Genomic DNA, 22035 nt, shown 5'->3' with positions numbered 1-22035 from the left:
TGCTGTGAATCTGACTTGAACTCCTGCGGCTGGTTGAACGCAGCCCGCTGCTGCATCGCTGGAAAATGGCGGACAAAACGCCAGGCGGGGCTCATAAGGCCAACTCAAAGGTAATGCAGCACATTTCAGCCTCAAGTTCGCCTTAAAGTCAGCTCTGAGGGAGCAGACAGCGTTTTCGGGTGTGTGGTGTCTCCGCAGGGGCTGTTTAAAGGGCCGTATTTGCTTTAAATCAGGTCATGGCGTTGCGGTAGAGCGCTAGCTAGCTGTAGCTACCGTGCTGGGAGGCTAACGGCTAACTCCGCGTGTTTACCTCATTAAACCAGCCCTGAGGAGAAACGCCCAGACTGCAGACCCAGCGCTCCTGTTAGCGGCGTGACTGTTCTGTATTGTGTTATATATGTGTGTATATATATATGTGTATATGTGTATATATATAATGTGTGTGTGTGTGTGTGGATAGCATCGAGCTAACAGGCTACGTTGAGCTGTGTGAGCGCTCCTCCGGCTGTTTCGCATTAGGCTGAGTTTATATATATATATTTATATATATATATGTGTGTGTACTAGGCCGTGTCGTTTAATAAGTAAATATGTAACATATAACCTCATTATAATGAGAAGTTCCCGAATTTAGCCAACCACGTGACTGGGTAAACAGTGGCGTTTGCTGGCTAAGCTAGCTAGTTAGCTAACTGCAGCCGCTCGCGCTGTGTGCGAGCTGCTCCCTATTGTCCACCTTCTGTGACTTAAAGATACACTGTGTCCATATGTTTGTGGACACCCCGTCTAATAAATGCATTCAGCTGCTTTAAGCTGCACCCATTGCTGACACAGATGTGCAAATGCACACACACAGCTTGTCTAGTCCCTGTAGAGAAGAAGTACTGCCAATAGAATAGGACTCTCTGGAGCAGATCAACATCATGACCCTATTGGCTCCATGCTGCCTAATAATGCCAGGCGTGGACTAGAGGGGTATAAAGCCCCCCAGCATTGAGGAGCTGTGGAGCAGTGGAAGAGCTGTGTTCTCTGGAATGATGGTGGAGGAGCTCCATCCAGTACTTTTGGGATGATTCTGGGAGTTGGGGATGATGAGGTGGGGCTTTTGTGGCTGAATGCAATCAAATCCTCACAGCAATGCTGCTCCTCCAGAATCTAGTAGAAAGTATATTTCTCTGGACAGTAGAGACGGTTACTCCAACAGAAGCAGGATCAGTGAATGAGAGAATAGCAGGTTTAGCCTGTGTGGGTTGCAGCTTTACAGAGATCCGGGTTCGAGCCTCGTTAGAGCAGCTAGTGGCGACAGTGGCAAGAAAAACCTCCCTCAGTTGAGAGGAACCAAGACTCAAAAGAGGAACCCGTCCTCCTCAGGTCCACACCGGATCATCATCATGATAAAATTCTACACAGAAATAAAAACAACAATAAAGTTAAACTGAATTAGGAGAAATTAAAAAGGTAAATGCAGCGTCAAGCCAAGCAAGATGGAAACGTGAGGGAGGGGATAAAGACCTGCAGGTAAACAGTCAGACGCAGAGACCTGCAGTGAGGTGAGGATGAGTCAGTGTCCCGCAGGCCCCAGAGCAGGACAGCGGGCAGGAGGGCAGTGGAGAGCCGGGTCAGGCAGAACCAGGATGAAACAGAACATGAGAGAGAGAGGGAGAGAGAGAAAACAGAAAGGAGGGGGAAACGCTGGTAAAGGGGTTTTCCAGTTTCTTCGGCGAACTCTAAAAATGACAGTCGGACTGGGTGATACGGTAAAACACTACATCACGGTTTGTAAAGATTGTTTTCATGATATTTGGTCACAGTACCTGTAATCACAGACTAAATACATCAGTAGCAGCATATTCTTAAACACTGCTGTTCGGATACTCGGATACTCTCCCGTACTGAGTGCAGTGATTTATACTGGTTTATTAAGCACCAACAGTATCCTCTGTATGCACTGGGTATCGCAATACCACCGTTTATCACGATAAGATAAAATATTGTCCTATTGACTTAACCTTTGTTGCAGTTTCAGACAAAGTCAGACCCCTAGGGAAAATGAATAGTCCTGCATGTTCTGCACACTCAGATCGAGGCTGGTTTAATCTAGCAATGCACTGAAAAGCTGTAATGATAGTAATTTAGGATAAACATTTCATATATATATATGTGTATATATGTATATGTAATTTTTACAGATAAAATCTGCTTTTAAAGGAACAAAACTGAGCTGATAATAGATAGAAAGTGTTTACATAAAATAAACTCCCATTCAGTTCAGCTTTATTATTAATGTACTAATACAGCTGTTAGGCTCCAGTGCAGAATATGTAGGACAGGACTAAATGATTAGTCAGTAGCTGCAGATAGGCAGCTGGGAATGACTGATCATCCATAACAGTCAGATTCTAGTGTTGTTTGTTATCCAGTTTTATTTGATGTTATTTGTGACCTGTGTGTGGACGTTGTGGACGTTGTGGACTCAAAGCTGTAGTGGAGAAGTGGCTGAGGGTGGCTTCCCCTCTTGATACTCTGCATTAAAAGTGATTTCAGATCACATGACTAACGTTCCTCGTAGAACCCGTGAAATTGGTTTATGTGGCCGGCTGTTGATCTGCTGCCGCTCAGAGCGCATCGGCTCTGACCGGCTCAGGAGAGTGACATGAAAATTATTGACTGAAAAGACGTTAAAATGACGTTTCTGACCATTTTGGACCGTTGGCCAAAGTTCCAGTGCGTCTGTAGGTTATTGTGGTTTTCTGTACAGTGTTGTGTGAAGTGTAGTATAGACTGAGGTGTGCTGTTTTTCCTCTCTGCAGGCTTTATTGGAAAGTAAGTTGAAAGCGTTCAGTATTGGTAAGATGGCTGTGGCTAAAAGAACCCTTAGCAAAAAGGAACAAGATGAGCTGAAGAAAAAGGTAAGTCTGACCACTGTGTCCAAACATATGCACAGACATGATGATTTTTGTAATTTATTTAATTTAATTAAATTGTAATAAAAAAGCTGAGTAACTATGCATCAGAATTTTCTGAACATATAACTACTAAAATAGCAACATTTGTTTTTTGGCCAGGAGGGTTTGTATGGGTCCTTAAAAAATAACAAAATTGAAAAAAGTACTTAAAACTCCTGTCATTATTTTATTTAATAATATAAAACAAACTTTTACAGTAGCCTAATTTTTCACATGACCGATCGCTGCCCGTATTTCATATGCCCATGCACAGTTTTGGCCGCGGTATCGTGAACGTGCATTATGTTGTTAACTAGCTAGCCTGGGCAGTCTTTCAGCTGCTAGTGTGGACTAAACATTCCCGTAGACAAATGAAAAAGAGCTTGCATTGACCCCCTTGTATATATTTGACTTTTGGCTGCACAGTATACTGTTTTAACAATATTTCAGTTTTAATGCTCATGTTCAGTAGTCACATGCAGTGTCAAATTAAAATTCTAAAAACTTTTTTGCCGCTTAATATAATAGGAGAATTCTCTGTGATCATTTTCCATAAGAGATCTAACAGAGGAAGATTAAATCTGCCCAATATAATTTTTCTTGCAGTGTGGGATACATTGTTACGGTCATGACATGTTAGATCACTAATGTATGCAAATCCCAGATCCCACATATATTGCAGAAAATATATTGGGATAGTTGGGACTAGGGGATCATAAAGAAGGTTTATAATAAGTGTGACGTTCTGCTAAATGTCAACAGGAAGATGAAAAAGCAGCTGCAGAAATCTATGAGGAATTCCTCGCTGCCTTTGAAGGAGGTGAAGGCAGAGTGAAGACTTTTGTGAGAGGGGGCATCGCCAATGCCACCAAAGGTAAACTATCCACACTGCAAACACCTAAAGGTTCAGTAGCTGGCAGGGAAGTACAATAAAGGAAGAATTCTCTGTACAGCTGTTTATCTGCACAGTAACTGCTTTACATTTAAAACGATGTTCAAGTAAATACAAATAAGTTACTGATCAGATAAACTGGGTACTGAACTTCCATCTCCTAGTTTATCTAATCAGTCCTCATTACAGTAAATCAGGTGAGCTGCTGGTGGAGCTGAATACATCCATACAGTGCCCGGAGATCACAGAGGAGATCAGCACACAAACCTGTGCTCTTCTGACCACTGACTTGTGTTTATTTGGGTTTATTCTAATGTTATATAGAGTTAATTACAGGTAGATGCTCTCACTGACCGCTGACTTTATGTTTATTCTAACGTTATAAAGAGTTAATTACCCTGACCACTGACTTGGGGCTCTATGTTACACCCTGCGCAAGGTGCGTTGCTTACTTACTCCGCACCAGCAGTCTATTTTTCACTCCTTCTTCCTGCGTCGTTTAAACAGCAGCGCTGCTTGTGAATATGTCTACCCTGATGGCCGCGATGGTCTTGAAATGAGATGTGTTCAGGTATATTTCTGGCGTATTGCTATGCCCTATTGCTATGAATTGCATGCTCTATGCACGTATACCCCCCCTTGTTACGCACACAGTGCACAAACCCACAGCGCGTGCCAGTTTTACATCAACAATACACAGAAACATGGTAAAATATCATTATTATAGAGGCGAGATGCTCCACCACTTCAACACACCTTCCCAGACCGTCCGCGATGCCATTGAAATAGCTATCCACCAAAGTCAGACCGCACCTGGCTTTTGAAAAGAAGGCCATGTTGCGCACGAAACACACCCATGATTAATTAGGAAACTTGGTACACAACATTTGAAGGTTTCAAAGTTTTCCTTGTCATGTCATGATGGCAAAGACACACTGAAACGCCCTAAATGAAGCTGCACTGTGCACGTTGAAGTCTCCTCTAAAGATTGGCCTGTTATATAACGTTACAATAAACCCAAATAAACAGTTTTACAGGTAGACACTCTCACTGACATACTTTTTTTAAATTTTTTTTATAAACCTTCCTGTATCAGAAACCCACCAGTTACCTCAATGGCGGTGAATCCTGTTCTCAGACACTCTGTTATGCACTGATTTATCTCTCTGTGGCAGACTGAGTGTTTTAACCACCATAGGAATGAGAACGCACATTGAGTTTGTACTGCAGGACTGTGTTCAGAAGCCCTAATATGATTATCCTTTTCACTTGCAGAGGAAACTACAGCTGATGAGAAGAAGGGAAAGCTCTACAAACCAAAATCACGAGTTTTAGAGGCCAAAAGTTTTTTGCCCCTGGAAACCCCTCCGCAGTTTCTTGCATTAGATAAACGTAATGTAAGTGCTCTGAGTTTTTCCTTCTTCAGTGCTTTTTGAGAAATTGATTCAAGTTTTTTTTTTCACTTAAAAATATTATGTCCTTTGAATCTCAAGGCATCAAAGAAAGGAGAGAAAGAAAAGAAAAAAAGCAACCTTGAGCTTTTCAAGGAAGAGCTGAAACAGTAGGTGTTCTCTTTCCTGCCTTCGTCTTCCACAAACGACCACTCTAATGTGTTCAAGTGCTTAAAGCCTGGTCTCCTGCTCTTCTGTAGGATCCAGGAGGAGCGGGATGAACGTCACAGGTTAAAGGGGCGAGTCAGTAGATTTGAACCTCTCTCAGCTATGGAGGGAAGACGATCCTGTAAGTATATTATGTACAGAGTATTGCAGGGAGACGCATTGTTCAGAGTCTTTAGTTAAGATAGCATTTAGAATTCTGTTTAGAGCCGAGTCATACACAGTGCTGGGTGATGTGTGTGTGTGTGTGTATATATTGGTATATTTAAATACTACCATGATATTCATGGTCTAGGTTGTTGCTTTTTAATATTAACAGTATTCTGTAGAAATAAAATACACAGTTAAAGGGCCCATATTCTAATTTCTTGCATTTTTAGTTTTTGTCCAGAAGTTATCTTAAAATGTTTGCCTGGGTTGGTGAACTCAGAACAATCATAATTTATTTTTATATTAAAGTTGTCCAGACTAACTTCATCAATAAGAAGTAAACAGGCTGCTTTTGCTACGGCACCTTTAAGCCTGATCCTGCCCTGTGAAGTCTTTCTGCAGGGGACTGAAGGGTACAATTTTACTTAGTTTTATTTTTATTAATGTATGTATTTATTTCTTTTTTTAAAGCATATATATTTTGTTATATGGGCCCTTTAAACTTTATTACCGCTGACTGGTCATTATTATTATTTGAAAAATATTGATTGTTTTATCAATATTGCCCAGCACTATTTATATCTCATGGGATATTCCCTGTAATTGTATCAACGGTACGTTGGCCATTCACTCTGAGGCTGATCCACTCATGAAAACGCCTCCCATACATGTCTTGGCCACTCCGACTGTGTAGCAGTGTGTGTCTTATCCTGGAAACAAAATTTACACTGCTTTTCTGCTTCTTTTAGCGGATGGTTCTTCACGAAGAAACCGTCCGTCCAGTGGTAATTTTGCTTTATATACTGTGTAATGCAATCACTTGAGCATTTGACTGTGAATGTAAGCTATTATGGATTAAAGCTTTAAAAAAAAGAAAAAAAAAAGATTAATAAGCCGGTTTCCCCTGTGGGTTGATCAGGTGGTGCTTTTGATTTTTCAGTTTTGGATGACTCTGCTCCAGGCTCACATGATGTTGGTGACCCATCAACGACAAACCTTTACCTGGGAAATATAAATCCTCAGGTAACGTTTATTGACCGTATCTGCATCTTTCCTGTACTGTATCAGAGTCCTTATAACGATAACAGTACAGACCACTGAATAGTTAATTATTATTAATTGTCATTCATCACAACACAGAAACTGCTGTGAACGAGGAGATCCACAGGGTTTTATTTTATAGGCCTATGAAATTGTAATAAGGACAGTAATGTAGTTATGAGAGTGAAAAACTGAAGTGTGGGCCTACACACAGGGTCTAGGGGGTTAAACACTCCTCACAACCTGCAGTGTGTTTACTGTTAATCCCCATGTCCCATTTAATTAATTATCTTATCCAGTTAATGTTATCAACGTCCCCGAAAATGAAACGGTCAGTGGAGGAAGAGGAACTGTTTGATATGGGATTTATTTCTGTGTATCACACAAGTACAGCTGATTATCACAGTACAGAAGATTCTGATTCATTACAGAGGATTACAAACATTTACAAATATTTAATTTGTTCTAAACAGAAACAGTGCGTTTCTGTTCCTGTTCAGATTGGCAGATTTAAGTTTGTCACATACCCAGCACAACTAGTAGTGAAATGCTGTATGCCTGGTTACATGAAACTGTAAGATAATGAAGCATAGAGTGTACAGTAAAGATCAAAACCTAAAATAAAATAGGACTAGTATACATGGAGATAAGAAATGCAAAATATGTATAAAACAAAAAACAAAAAAAGGTATTCTGCCAAAACAGGCTTTGCTGCATTTAAGGTCATAATAATGTGTTTATTGCGAATAACAAGACAACTGTAATGATCTACTTTCAGGTCTGATCTAGTTCAGGTCTGATCTCAGTGTACCCTCTTTTACTGTCTCTATTCCAGATGAATGAGGAGATGCTCTGTCAGGAGTTCGGCCGCTACGGTCCTTTGGCCAGTGTGAAGATCATGTGGCCCAGGACGGATGAGGAGAGAGCCAGGGAGAGGAACTGTGGATTTGTCGCGTTCATGACTAGGAGAGATGCTGAACGGGCACTTAAACACTTAAACGGTATGGTCCGCTTCAAAGCCTGAACTGTATGCCGTAATAGTAATGCCTTAGTAGTAGTTGTGACTTTGGCATTATGAGAGTTGATCTCCCAGAACCAGTTGTAGTGTTTTACTGTGTTCTGTAATTTTGTCACAATACTGGGATTTCCTTTGATCTAAGGGAATACAGATTCTCATTTTTAAAATGACAGATTGCACCAAATATAATAGAAACAACAGACAGGAATAGATTTACAGGAGTAGATATATTTATCCTTATAAATATAATATAATTATTGTCCCATCGGTCTCTGATACTGTCTTTTAAAAAGAGGTTTGTAGTTGGTGGGAAAAGGAATTCCACTATTATTCTAATTTAAGTACAGTAGTACAGTATGGAACACTTTTTGCTTAGATATTATAATATATCAGTTGGGATATTCATTTTGTATGAAACGGCAACGTGTTTTATTACATTTAACAGTTCCCATGACCTTGGTGACTATTACACATGCACACATTTTTTGGATAGAAATAATGTGAATTGTTTTGGCAATATAATGCAAACTAATTTTACTACACTACAATAGGAATGATGCCTCAGTAGCCCATTTTTTACAGGCCCAGCATTACCAGTTCAGAAATGTACTGTAAGATTGCACTGTTTTGGGAAGCAGATTAATGATCTTGAATTATAGAGATTTAATGGCTGGTTATTTATGACCACTTGACCCATATTTGCAACGCCCAAACTTCTGTTTCAGGAAAAATGATAATGAACTTTGAAATGAAACTGGGATGGGGCAAAGGCGTGCCAATTCCACCTCACCCCATTTACATTCCCCCCTCCATGATGGAGCACACACTACCCCCTCCGCCCTCCGGCCTGCCCTTCAACGCTCAGCCCAAAGAGAGGCTGAAGAACTCAAACGCTCCAATGCCTCCTCCACCCAAGAGCAAAGAGGAGTTTGAGAAGGTAACTTGGCAATAAAGGACAGACCGATGCTTTTGATTAGCGTTAAGTTAGAAAAGGAAAGAACATGGAGCTCCTTTTATTTTCTGTGGTTTGGCACCTTTATATTGTAGGTCACGCTTCTGATAGTTTGCTCACTTTGCTGGATACAGTTTCAATAAAACCTTAATAAGACCATTAAGCAGATTTGAAATTAAAGTAGAAAGTTATTATTAAATATTTGACTATAAATGTTTTTATTGAAATATTTATTTTAATTATTTTATATATTTGTCTAACGAAATATATGATAAATAACCATGTTTTAGTTATTAAATTAAAGTAGGAGTTGTAGTAAACATTGTTTTTATTTGGTAAGAAAAAAATCTGAATCTATTTCAAATGTTAAATTGAATATTTATTAGGTTTTTTATATTATTTTACACAAAATAAGTGGATGTGTGTCAGATTCATGCTACTATTACAGCACAGTTATTGTGGAAACTGGCAACTAATCACTTGCATTTAATTTATTAGTCAGTCATGTCATCATGACCCCTCTGTTATTCAGTATTACTAATGCAGCATAGTTCACCACAAATATCCAGCTATCAGAGGAAGCAAACTATGAGGAACGTGACCCATTTCAGCAGGTTTTACTCAGTCATCATATCAGTTAGATTAGTATAATTGCTATACAAAGGTACCGGTAAGTGTTTGAGAATAATGATTGATATTGATAGGCCTTTGATGTTATTTCTTCAAAGCAAGTAATTTAAAAAAACTACTCTTGTTTCAATTTTCTTGATTTTGATGTTTTTGAGGATTATAGTGTTTAATTAATTTAAATAAGAAAATGATTCAAATATAATTGATAATTCAAATGAATGTGGTTTAAATGTGTATTTGAGTTTAGCGTAGCCTCTCTGTGAAGTTTTCCTCTGAAGCAGTCAGTTCAGTTGTAAAAACTGACCACCATAGAACACGTTTTGTTGTTGTAGGAGTTTGTTGCATATAGTAATTATGCTTGTTTCTTTTTAACAATACTCACATATATTCTATGTTTATTATCTGATGTGACTTCATATCCAGACTCTGTCGCAAGCCATAGTCAAAGTGGTTATCCCAACAGAAAGGTACATGTTTTTCTTTTTTTCCAAATTCATATGAATTGTAGACAACATCTCTATAGTTTGCTTGATTGGGCATCTGCATGCTACCGGAGGCCGGTTTGGGTGAGCAACAGTTGAGGCCATGCATGAACACACCCATACACGAACATACACACTTGAGTAACCACTAACCTGACACATGTCTCTCTGTTAAACACACACACTCACAGACATGCTACATTCAAACAACTCTGCGTTAAATTAGTATTCAGAAGTGCAGTGAAGCTGAGAAGAGTCAATATTACGTGAGTTTATGAACATGCCTGTTCAAATCCATCAGTGTTTCATACTGTCCCATTTGTCCCATGTGTCTAACAGGGCTGTCACTGTTGATTATGCATTGATAAGGCTGATCTGACCTCCATTGGTGTTTTGGAACAAGTACCTGAAGCATTATTCTCAAAAGCACCCTTACAACAGGGTCAACATTACCATATATTAATGACCATATAACTGTATTTTAAATGTGTCCATATAGGGGTCTGTAGTGCGGTGATAGTGTGCGTGTGTACGTATATATGTGTGTGTGTGTGTGTGTGTATATATATATATATATATATATATATATATATATATATATATATATATATATATATATATATATATATATATTTTCACAGTTGAATAGATTTGCTAATAGTTTAAGTAATAAAATAATAATAATAAAAAAAATAAAAATTAAGCTCTTAAAGCTTCATGAACATAAACAGATTAGCGATTGCTGCATTCCCAGCTTTATAATATAAAATATAAAATATCCCAAACTGCTTATTAAAACTTAATACTAAAATATATATTATTTTGTTTGTTTGTTTATTTATTTATTGTTTTATTAGTATTGCGCTTTCTGAAATGATGCTCTATCCAGTACTTTTGGATGGGATGGGGTGGGGTGGTCATCATCCAACATCCTGACCTCACTAACACTCTTGTGTCTGAATGCATTCAAATTCTCACATCAATGCTCCCCCAAAATCTAGCAGAAAGCCACCTTCTCTGGACAGTAGAGACAGTTACTCCAACAAAAGCAACAAAAGCAGGATCAACTCTTTTTAAACCCTTGATTTCAGAAGAAACAGTTATTAAGCAGATGTCCCAATACTTTTGTCCATATCATGTATATCATGGCAAATGAGTATGTAATAAATTTAGGCTCTATATCCTTCAGTAAGACAATATGAAATATGCCTAAAGGTTATCAAACCAGCACCTCATCACTGCTAGTTAATTGAGGTGATGCCTTTTTAAGGACTCTCTGATAAATCGTGACAGCCCTAATGTCTCAATAGGCTGTACTAAGGCATGCCCTACACTTTCACACCTTCTTCCATTGGTAGGTTTGTCAGAACTGCTAGGGCTCAGATAGGATCACTAGTGCACCATACCTATAAACAGTACACAGTAGAACTGCATACAGTGTAAGACACACACACACACACACACACACACACACACTCTTGCTGCCTCTGGCTATTGCTCACTCCAGCTGCCGCGATAGCATGGGTCAAAAGAAAGCACCACCCAATCCCCGTAGTCTCAGTGACCTTTGACATTGGCCTTGGTGAGCAGCACAAGTTGAACTGTCTGCAGCAGCGAGGGACCAGAAAAGCGTCACAGGATGGATTGGGGAAAGTATACAGAATGATTGCCTGACATTGGTATGATCGGCTCCAATACTTTGTGATTTGTGTTACACTACATTTTGACCCCGAGAACATCTTGTTTTATTGCCCAGTTTAGGGGCCAGTCCAAAAACCAGAGCACATTACTGTCCCTAACACCTTTTAAGTGGCAGCATAGAAGTGATGACATGGTTTCTCTTCTCTCTCCATCCACACTTTCTCCATTGTCAGAAGCTTTACGAAAGGTCACATGGCCTCATAAGTGAAGTAGTTGCTTTATTAGAAAGGGAGCAATGCTATGGCTGTGAGTTTATTAGCATTTAAATTCAGTCAGTTTTGAACCTTACAAGCCTCCTAAAGTTTGTGTACATATTCTCACCTCCTCAGTACTTCATACACAGTAATACTGAACTGTTGTAAGTGTGTGTGTGTGTGTGTGTGTGTGTGTGTGTGTGTGTGTGTGTGCGCGCCAGGGGCAGTAAGCTGTTGTCCATTCGAGGATGTCGTAGCATTAGTGGTGTTTGTGGTGTGGCTGTCGGTGATGGCTCTGAATCTGTTTCGCTTTAACTGTGTTTTTCTTGTAGGAATTTGCTCTCTCTCATCCACCGAATGATCGAGTTTGTGGTGCGTGAGGGACCCATGTTTGAGGCCATGATCATGAACAGAGAAATCAACAATCCTTTATACAGGTGAGTTGATCTTCCTTTCAGAGATGAACAGTGAGGGTTTTTATAGTTCTGTTACTGTGGTTTTCTTACTGTACTGGATCTTAAAGGGCTCATATTAATTAAACATTTTCCTGCATTTATTTATTATTATTAGTTACTTATTTTCATTGTTTTTATTTGTATTATTTATGAAGTCTGATATATGTAAACCATTTGTTCTCTACTATATTTTTTGTTATTATTTTGTGAATGTTATTATTATTATTATTATAGACTATAGCGCCTTTAATATGATCTAATGCTGCTTAAAGTGTTTAACAAAAAGAAAGGCCAAAACAAAAACAGGATAAGAGAGAACACACAAATGCACTGTTTTAAAGCTGGGAAAAGTGTCGATATAATAATGTGAGATTTATTATTATTATTATTATTATTGTTATTTTATAATGTGTAAACAAACTCATTACTTCTTCTGTAAGGGATAAAGAGGTTATTAATTACTAAAGTTTTTAGGTTCTATCTCTAATATATATAATGAATATATAGTGGAATTTAGGGTACAAAAATACAAAACGATATGGATATGAGCTCTTTCACCTCTAAGAATAGTTATTTTCAGGCATTTTTTATATTTTTTAACTACAGTGAACTGTGAAGTTTGTCCTTTGGGTTTTACAAATACTGAACACACACTATTAGACGTAGAAATTAACATATTTTTTTTCATATTCAACAGGTTTCTATTTGAAAATCAAAGCCCAGCTCATGTGTATTACCGGTGGAAGCTATACTCCATACTGCAGGTCGGTTCCGTTCAGCTCAAACACACCAAACACACCTTTCTGATTATTGATCAGAACTTGGAGACTAACTTCTGAAATATGATCTACAGGGAGATTCTCCAACGAAGTGGAAGACAGAAGACTTTAGGTTGTTTAAAAATGGCTCCTTTTGGCGGCCGCCTCCTCTGAACCCTTACCTGCACGGCACACCTGAGGAAGAGGAGGGTGAGGAGGAGGAGGAGGAAGAAGAAGGCAGCAAGAAAGGGTCTCTGAAGGACGAGTAAGTTAGAAGGATGACTTTTCTGCGTCTGATGAATTATTCAGTAAATAGATTTGACACAGTTTAGGCTTTCAGGTGGCTGGAGGTGTTTTTAGATACAATACAATACAATACAGCTCTGGAAAAAATGAAGAGACCATTTATTTATTTTCTTAAATTTGCATCTTTAGCAGCAATTAACAATCTCTGTATGCTCTTCAAATGTATTATTTAATTATTATTTTTTTGAGTCCTCACTTTGCCGTCACCTGTTCCTCTGTGCAGTGAGCGGGATAAGCTGGAGGAGATGCTCCGTGGCCTCTCCCCGAGGAGGAGTGATGTTGCAGAAGCCATGCTGTTCTGCCTCACACACGCTGATGCAGCTGAGGAAATCGTGGAGTGTATCGCCGAGTCTCTGTCCATCCTCAAAACACCGCTCCCCAAGAAGGTTTGTCTGTTTTAGATATTGTAGTGTACACCAATCAGCCATAACATTAAAACCAGCTGAAGTGAAGAACACTGATGATCTGGTTTCAGCGGCTCCTGTTAAGGGGTGGATCTACATATTAGGCAGTGAGTGAACGATCAGTTCTTGAAGGTAATGAAGGTGCTGAAGCAGAAAAAATGGGCAAGCGTTAGAATTTGAAACACTTTGGCAAGAACCAAACTGTGATGTTCTAGATAATGACTGGGTCAGGACATCAGGCAGGTCTTTTAGGAGGTGTTTCTAGTATGCAGTGGTCAGTACCTACCAAAAGTGCTCCAAGGAAGGACTGATGAACTGGTGAACTGCCTACAGAGTCCTGGGCACCTAAGGCTCATTGATGCTCATGGAGGTTCCTCCCACCTCAGACAACTTACAGGACTTGAAGGAACTGCTGCTAACTTTAGTCTTGGTGCCACAGCAGGACACCTTCAGAGGTCTTGTGGAGTCCATGCCTCAATGAGTCGGAGCTGTTTGGGTGGCACGAGGGGAGGCTACACAATATAATGCCTGTAGGTTTAGAATGGGAGGTCATCAAAGCTCCTGAAGAGCAAACTGCAGAAAAGCCTCCAACGCTCTGCTGCCTCAATAACTGCAGAGCTCCAGACCTGCTGCTGTTAGAGCTGCAGGGGGGACCGGCTCCATATTAATGCCTATGGGTTTCGAATGGGAGGTCAGAAAAAATCCTATATGTGAAATGTATAGGTGTCCCAAAACTTCTGTCCATAGTTTGTTTTTCATTGTTTTTACAACCGCAATGAAACGTTGGTTGGTTTATTCACTGCTATTTCGCCTTTCCACCAGATTGCGAGGTTATATTTGGTGTCTGATGTTCTGTATAACTCCTCAGCTAAAGTCTCTAATGCCTCCTACTACAGAAAGTTGTAAGTATGCTACTATTTCTGTTTGCCATCACCTTCTGAATCCATCTGACTGAATGTCATTTATTCATCTGTTTCTTTTTATTCTTTGACAGCTTTGAAACAAAGCTCGGACAGATATTCTCTGATCTCAACGCCACCTTCAAGACGATACAGGGTCACTTACAGTCAGAGCATTTTAAGGTAAGTTTACAGTTACTGCAACCACTAAACCATCGCACACCCTCCTCAAACCGTGTTCAGTAATCTCTAATAGATTTGATCCTATCTGCAGTGGCGTAGCTCACTGTATTTTTGTAAATAAATATTAAATTTAAATAAAAAAAGAATAATTTTGTTCACCGGTCCGGATCATCGATAAGAGCAGGTTGTAAGAAACCGATGGTCTTTACCTTCTCCCTCACAGCAACGTGTCATGTCGTGTTTCCGGGCGTGGGAGGAGTGGGCGGTGTATCCTGATCCATTCCTCATCAAACTCCAGAACATTTTCCTGGGGCTTGTCAGTCTGGATCCAGAAAAAGAGACCACCCCTGAGCCGCCGCTGCCTGAAGTGAGTCGGGTTTCTGTGATGTGTGTAACCATGTTTAACACTGTTTGGTTAGTGAAAATGTTGATGAGAACTGAACTGCAGTGTGTATTGATGTGCAGTGTTTGGTGAAAGTCAGATATTTATGAAAACCTGTTATGATTAATCCTTTAAATTCCATAACTATGGTAATTGGGAACTATCTTTAAGACTGTAACTGTGTAGTTTTAATTAAATTTTTTTAGTCCTACAAATTCTTATTATTTACATTTATGGCATTAATCAGATGCTCTTCGCTGTCTTTCTCAAAATATCCCTATTAAATATGATAGACTAGAGGTTGGAATACAGGAGAGTCCAAAGATACCTCTAAGCTTATATACTGCAAGCTACAAAAATGAGCACTGATACCCAGATCAATGCTCTACACTGTACCTGAATGTCAGAGATCTCAAAGTAAGACACAAGTGGAGGAAATAAACATAAAAAAAAATCAAATTTTGTACATGTACTGTTTTGGTGGCTTATTTATTTAGGTTTTAATGCTGTTTCTGTTTAAACGGCCCATACCTACATTTTTATATTTCATAATATAATCATGATCATAATTCATTTTTATACAAGTTTTACACATCTTTTAAAATTAAACAGCCTGTTTCTGTTACTGTGCCTTTAAGACTATGTATGTAAACAAGCTCTGTTCTGTTTGGCTTTGCCTCGTTCAAAGCGCTTACAAAAGCTAAACTGAAAACTGAAAGTGGGTGGGGCTAAACTGTGGTAGGCTGAATATGTGGAGATGTGTAGGAGAAGGAGTGAATAATGGTTTTCTTTTTTTTCTTCTTTTTATATGTTAATTTATCACTGCAGAATTTATTTACCACGATAGTCCCGTTATTTTGTGACCCGCTTTCTGCTTTGTTTTACGGGTGTATTGATCACACATTTTAAATCCGATATCTGATTAAGAGCAGTTACTGAGAGAGGTGTTAATGTGCTGTTCACTGTTTGAACAGGAGCCCACACAGACGGAGGATATAGATGGTGCCCCCATTGTGGAGGAGGAGTTGGATGGGGCTCCTCTGGAGGATGTGGACGGCACTCCTATTGATGGAGCACCGCTGGATGGTGCGCCGCTGGACGACCTGGATGGAGTTCCTATAAAGGGCACAGAGGATGAACTGGACGGCGTTCCCTGTGAGTGTGTATCTATACAGTGCTCATGACCTGGCCATAGGACACTCGGTCAACATATTACTATGTACATAACTTTACTGAACACGTGTGGTCAAGACATGTTTGGTGTCTGAAGCCCAGTTTTTTACAGTTTTTTACAGTAACAGTGATGACCATGCCTGTTTTGTTTATATGCTTTTTTTTTTACTGCTCAGCACTTTAGTGCACTTTTAACTTTTAGATTTTATTCATATTTTTATAGTTACATTTCTATTTCTTATTTGTTTTAAATATGATTTAAACATGTTTTGTTGTTGTTATTTATAACATACCTGTGTGTTGCTGTAGGACAGGGTTCTTTACATCCTGTCCTGGAGAACCAGTGTCCAGCAAGGTTTGCCGATTTCCCTGCTAAAATAAACCCACTTCACCTGGTAATTAACAGATCATTTGATCCAGGTGTGTTTAAATAGGGAAATTGGCGAACTGTGCTGGACACTGGTCCGCCATGACTGGATTTGAAGATCCCTGCTGTAGTACAAATGCTTGTTTCCAAAATATTGCAATATAGGGCAATATACCGATATTTTATTGTATCGTGATGCACAATGTGCTTCTCTAATCATATGGAGGAGACTGTTAGTGCTTAATAAACATAAAACCTGATCAGCTGCAGGTTTCATTACTAACAGTGTAATTAGACTGGGTTATTCAGTACAGGAGAGGATCTGAATAGTAGCTTATAAGCTTCTGTCACAGTATTGTGATACAGTATTGTTACCAGATCGCCCAGCCCTACTCTGTCCTATTTTTAAGTTTTAACTCCTGTTGCCTCCTTGTTTAGTGGATGGACCAAAACCAGCTTTTAAGATGGCCCCATCAAAATGGGAGGAAGTGGATGGATCTGCCCTGGAAGCACAAGGTCTGTCTCATTGTCACTTTTTACATTTTTCTTACGACGTGTAAAGTGAAGTGTTTGTACCTTTATGTAAATTATTTTTGCCTTTCAGCTGTAACCACATCAAAATGGGAAGCCTTTGATCTGCCAGAAGAGTCTGAAAAGAGTAACGAGAGGTAAAATCTGCACATGTCTTTGGTCTTTATTAATATCTGATTGATCTTGAACTGGTTGATCAGTTTGGTTGTAATGCTGATTAAGTTGTTAAGTTGTGTTGACCGCTTGTCACACTTTAGCGCCATTGCTCACAGTACTAAACACCCAAAACGCCTCTGCTGCAGGAAAACACATGACCCCGACGTCAAAGAGGCTCTGAAGAGTTCGTACCCATCAGAGCAGCCTTCTTACTCCCAGCCCGTTAAAGAAGAATACCAAGACTCAAAATCCACCAAGCTCTCTGAGATGAGTGAAGAGAAACGTGCTAAACTCCGGGAAATCGAGGTTGGCCTTCCTCTGTTCTGGGGATTTTTTTTATTTTATTATTATTTTTTTTTATGAAACAATATTCACAGATAAATGTGGAACATTTGGGTTTTATAACTCAGCAACCCCCTCCTCCCCCTCCCCCTGTAGAAAGACCACCTAACATGTTAGCAAATGCATGAGCATGAGTATGTCTTATGTTGTAGTAATAGCAGTAAATATTAATATGAAAAATAACTTTTTTATAGCACTTAATACCTGAGTCTTGCAGATCAGTTCTTTCCAATTAAATGAGTGTAAAAAAATGTATATAAATTAATATTATAAAAATACATTATTTACATATATAATAGGTAAAATGAAATACAGCTAAAATAAAAGGATAATACCTGATTAAGAACTTTTTTTATTTTTCATATTATATATATATATATATATATATATATATATATATATATATATATATATATATATATAAAAATTGTGTTTTTTTTATAATTTAATTTTATTTATTTATTTATTTTTTACTCTATTTGTTTTCTGGTTGATTGATGCCGTAGAGTGATGGTGTCAGCAGTGTGGAGGTTTGAGTTTAGCACAGGAATTGTTTTGCTGTAATTCAAAACATTTGCATAGACACCTCAAAACTTATATACTACAAAAATGAGCACTGCTACACAGTACTTAACAGCTAGATACAGTATATGCACTATACTGCTTGAATGTCAAAGATGTCAAAGTCAGACCTGAGTGCAATCGCAGAATTACATGTTTTTAAATATGTATTTCATATTATATATATATATATATATATATATATATATATATATATATATATATATATATATATATATATATATATACACACACATACACACACTGTTTGATGTTCCAGGAATGGTCATAATTCAGTTTTACACAACCATTTTCCAAATCTCTTTAAATTAAACAGTCTGTTTCTGTTCCTGTGTCTGTAACTAAATGACCTCTCTCTTTGTTGCAGCTCAAAGTGATGAAGTTTCAAGATGAGCTCGAGTCGGGGAAACGGCCAAAAAAATCGGGACAGAGTATTCAGGAGCAGGTGGAGCTCTACAGGGACAAGTTACTGCAGAGGGTGAGTGTCTATTCTGAGAACGTTGCCTGTTAGTGTAGAACTTTACAGAACCGTCCTGACGTTGTTCTTTTTAACTCCAGGAAAAGGAAAAAGAGGTGGAGAAAGATAAAGAAAAGGAAAAGGAGAAGAAGGACAAAGACAAATCTGACATCACACACAGAGAGAAGGAGAAAGAGGAGTCCTCGTCAAATAGGAAAGAAAAGTAAGCTGGAAGCACTTTCCCACAGGTTCACGCTCGTCAAACGTGGTCCTTTACCTGCAGGATGCAGGACTTTGAGAAATCATGTTGAATTGAGAATGCACTAACATCGCACACCAAACGTGTACCAGATGTTTTCATTTTCATTGGACTGCTTTAAACAAAGTGCCTCGAAAAAAGGACATGAAGGCCAAAAAAAAACATGCTAACCATGCAGACGCCTTTAGATCTTGCACCTAAGTTACAATAATCCTAATTGGGCCATAACATTTGGAACCCTTCATTTACATTTACAAGGCCTTTATCAGACTCTCCAGAGCGACTTACAGCAGAGCTTCGCTGTTCGGTCAGAAAACACCCTTATCTAGTTCATACAGACTAGAATCCAGAAGATCCTCTAATCTTAGACTACTAAATACAGAAGTCAGTCTGGAGACCCTAATACTCCACACACTCTACACTCTGCACACTGAGTCCTCTCAGAAGAGGAGGGTCTTCAGTCTGGGTTTGAGGACAGTGAGCGTTGGACTCTGCTGTTCGGACACCCAGGGAAAGTTCGTTCCACCACTTCGGTGCAGGACAGTAAAAAGTCTGGACGCTCGTCTTCCGTGGATCTTAAAGGATGGCGGGTCGAGCCGAGCCATACTTGAAGCTGGAAGGACTCTTGGTGCAGATCAGTTTTTGACCATCTCCATCAAGTACGGAGGGGCTGGCTACAGTGAAGAGAACGCAGCAGGGGAGGAGCTGAACATGGCTGAACTTAAAAACGTTTAACAAGACCCGTGCCTCCGTGTTCTGGATCAGCTGCAGTGATCTTGAAACGCGAGACACTTTACTAATACGTCATCTCTGTAATTATTCGATATTTCTACACTAGAAATGTTTATGTATCTCCATCTGCAGATACGCACATGAGCGTAATTGGTTTGGTGTATTTATGAATATTCTGATTGAGCTGTATTGTGGGTCTGATGTTGATTTTTCTCTGGTTCATCAGGAAGCGCAGGCACAGTCCCTCCCCCAGTCCCACCCGCAGTAGCTCTAGCCGCCGTGGCCGTTCCCCCTCTCCACGCTCGGAACGCTCTGACAGATCGTACACGAAGGACAGCTCACGTTCCTCCTACAAAGACTCGCCGCGGGAAAGCAGCAGGAAATCCTCCAAAAGGTCAGTTGACCCATTCACTGCATTTCCACACCCTTCTTCAGACTCTTACCCCCTTCGCTCCCTTTCTGTACCCTCCTTCTACCCCCTTCGCTCCATTTGGGGACCCTCCTTTAGACTCTACCCCATTCGCTCCATTTGGGGACTCTCCTTCAGACTCTCTACCCCCTTCTCTCCATTTGGGGACCCTCCTTCAAACTTTCTACCCCCTTTGCTCCATTTGGGGACCCTCCTTCAGACTCTACCCCCTTTGCTCCATTTGGGGACCTTCCTTCAGACTCTCTACCCCCTTCTCTCCATTTGGGTACCCTCCTTCAGACTCTCTACCCCTTCTCTCCATTTGGGTACCCTCCTTTAGACTCTCTACCCCCTTCTCTCCATTTGGGGACCTTCCTTCAGACTCTCTACCCCTTCTCTCCATTTGGGTACCCTCCTTTAGACTCTCTACCCCATTCGCTCCATTTGGGTACCCTCCTATAGACACTCTACCCCCTTCGCTCCATTTTGGTACCCTCCTATAGACTCTCTACCCCCTTCGCTCCATTTGGGTACCCTCCTATAGACTCTCTACCCCCTTCGCTCCATTTGGGTACCCTCCTTCAGACTCTCTACCCCCTTCGCTCCATTTGGGTACCCTCCTTCAGACTCTCTACCCCCTTCGCTCCATTTGGGTACCCTCCTTCAGACTCTCTACCCCCTTTCGCTGTCTTTCTGTACCCTTCAGACTTATTTTTATTCATTATATATAATGCTTGAATACTACTTCTGCATGTCTTGTAGTGTCTGAAATACTGATATTACTGCATTTGCTTTTCCCTCCCTCTTGCCTTGCAGGTCACCTTCCCCACCCGCAACACCCAAACGGTCCCGCAGATCCAGATCACGAACGCCCAAAAAATCCTCCAAGAAATCCAGGTCTCGCTCCCGATCGCCTCACCGTTCTCACAAAAAATCCAAAAAGAGCAAGCACTGAAGCACAGCTGCAGCTGCAGAACAGCTGGATTCTCTTTTTGTGCCTGAATTTCGTCCTATAAATCTGTGTGGGAAACATTCCCCATTCAGCCTCTCTCCCTTCGATCACTCCCGTCTGCACGCGTACAGTGTCCTCAAGGGTCGACACAGGGGTATTTTTTATTGTTAATAAGGGGCTTCCTCTGACGTCTTAATTTCTCACAACAAGAAAATAAAGAGGCGACGTCTCAGAACTATGGTATTATTTTTGGTCATGGTTTTTAGATCCCTGGAAAATGACTTAAATTAAAATAGTGTGTATGTTTCAGTTGTATAGTTGTTTGATTTTCAATAAAGACACAGCTTATGTGATTCCTCTGAGAAGTACATTTTTGTAAATCAAGGAAAACTCATATTTACAGAAGTATCTGTATACTGTGATTTGTGTCTCCAGGTCCAGGACTGCATCATTTGAAGCAGAATGATTATTAATACTTTAATGCAATTGATTTTAAGAGATTTTTAATACACTAATATGTGTAATCTTAACATTCTGGGATTTTAAGTAAAATGTAATTAGACATGCTAGTGAAAGCACAGTTAACTGTTCATTGTAGTAGCACCTGTACATGGATCTATTATGTTAGCTGACCTGGATAACCTCTGACTTTATATTATATATAAGTACTGTGCTGTCAAAGAGGATTTCCAGATTTCTATTTGGTGTGTAATGTCCCCTTCTAAACTGAATGGAGGTGAAGGGAAGCAGACGTCTGAAGCTCTAATAAAAGCTCCTCACAGAAAGTTCTTCACCTAATGGTGATGAAGACGCTGCCTGATGCCTGAGACACGGTTCTACCAGAGTTCTGAGAAGAGCTCGGCTCTAGAACCTGCTTTTAGAACCAGATCATTAAAATGGTGGAGGGATACATGCTGCAGGGTGTAGTGCAGCTACAGAAAGTAGTCCCTAAAGAAAACTGGATTAGTTCAGATTCTCTATTCACTATTTTACCCTCATCATCATCATCATCATCCATATAAACTCAGAAGACTCGTGTAGCTGCACTGGTGGGTTTGGATAGGAAA

General features: G+C 39.8%; 1 protein-coding gene across 2 annotated transcripts; it reads left to right on the top strand.

The window, feature by feature from the left end:
* The first annotated feature begins 37 nt into the window (after nt 1-37).
* On the top strand, nt 38-21321 carry u2surp (U2 snRNP-associated SURP domain containing). 2 transcript variants are annotated; one of them, XM_072691279.1, is made up of 26 exons: nt 38-110; nt 2811-2909; nt 3708-3819; nt 5113-5234; nt 5331-5398; nt 5489-5577; nt 6353-6388; nt 6544-6626; nt 7480-7645; nt 8388-8599; nt 9668-9711; nt 11954-12058; nt 12774-12840; nt 12930-13099; nt 13364-13526; nt 14367-14446; nt 14539-14626; nt 14850-14993; nt 15983-16163; nt 16987-17064; nt 17153-17216; nt 17382-17541; nt 18527-18637; nt 18718-18839; nt 19834-20001; nt 20833-21321. In XM_072691279.1, exons 1-26 carry the CDS (start codon nt 66-68, stop codon nt 20969-20971), a joined length of 2916 nt encoding a protein of 971 aa, XP_072547380.1. In that variant the 5' UTR covers nt 38-65; the 3' UTR covers nt 20972-21321. The 2 variants fall into 2 exon arrangements, with proteins under 2 accessions (XP_072547380.1, XP_072547381.1); XM_072691280.1 differs by lacking the exons at nt 38-110; nt 2811-2909; nt 3708-3819; ... (5 more) ...; nt 7480-7645; nt 9668-9711 and having other exon boundaries at nt 8511-8599.
* Nucleotides 21322-22035: the final 714 nt, after the last annotated feature.

This window comes from Salminus brasiliensis, chromosome 11 (genome assembly GCF_030463535.1).
Source record: "Salminus brasiliensis chromosome 11, fSalBra1.hap2, whole genome shotgun sequence".
Classification (NCBI taxonomy): Eukaryota; Metazoa; Chordata; class Actinopteri; order Characiformes; family Bryconidae; genus Salminus; species Salminus brasiliensis.
The sequence above is the reverse complement of the archived record's forward strand: the minus strand, read 5'-3'. Positions and strand labels throughout refer to the sequence as shown.

Coding starts and splice junctions, on each gene's coding strand:
- u2surp (XM_072691279.1), top strand. CDS start 66: ATGGCGGACAAAACGCCAGGCGGGGCTCATAAGGCCAACTCAAAG. Junction 17,065..17,152: donor ATCTGCCCTGGAAGCACAAG/GTCTGTCTCATT, acceptor TTTGCCTTTCAG/CTGTAACCACATCAAAATGG. Junction 18,840..19,833: donor TCGTCAAATAGGAAAGAAAA/GTAAGCTGGAAG, acceptor CTGGTTCATCAG/GAAGCGCAGGCACAGTCCCT.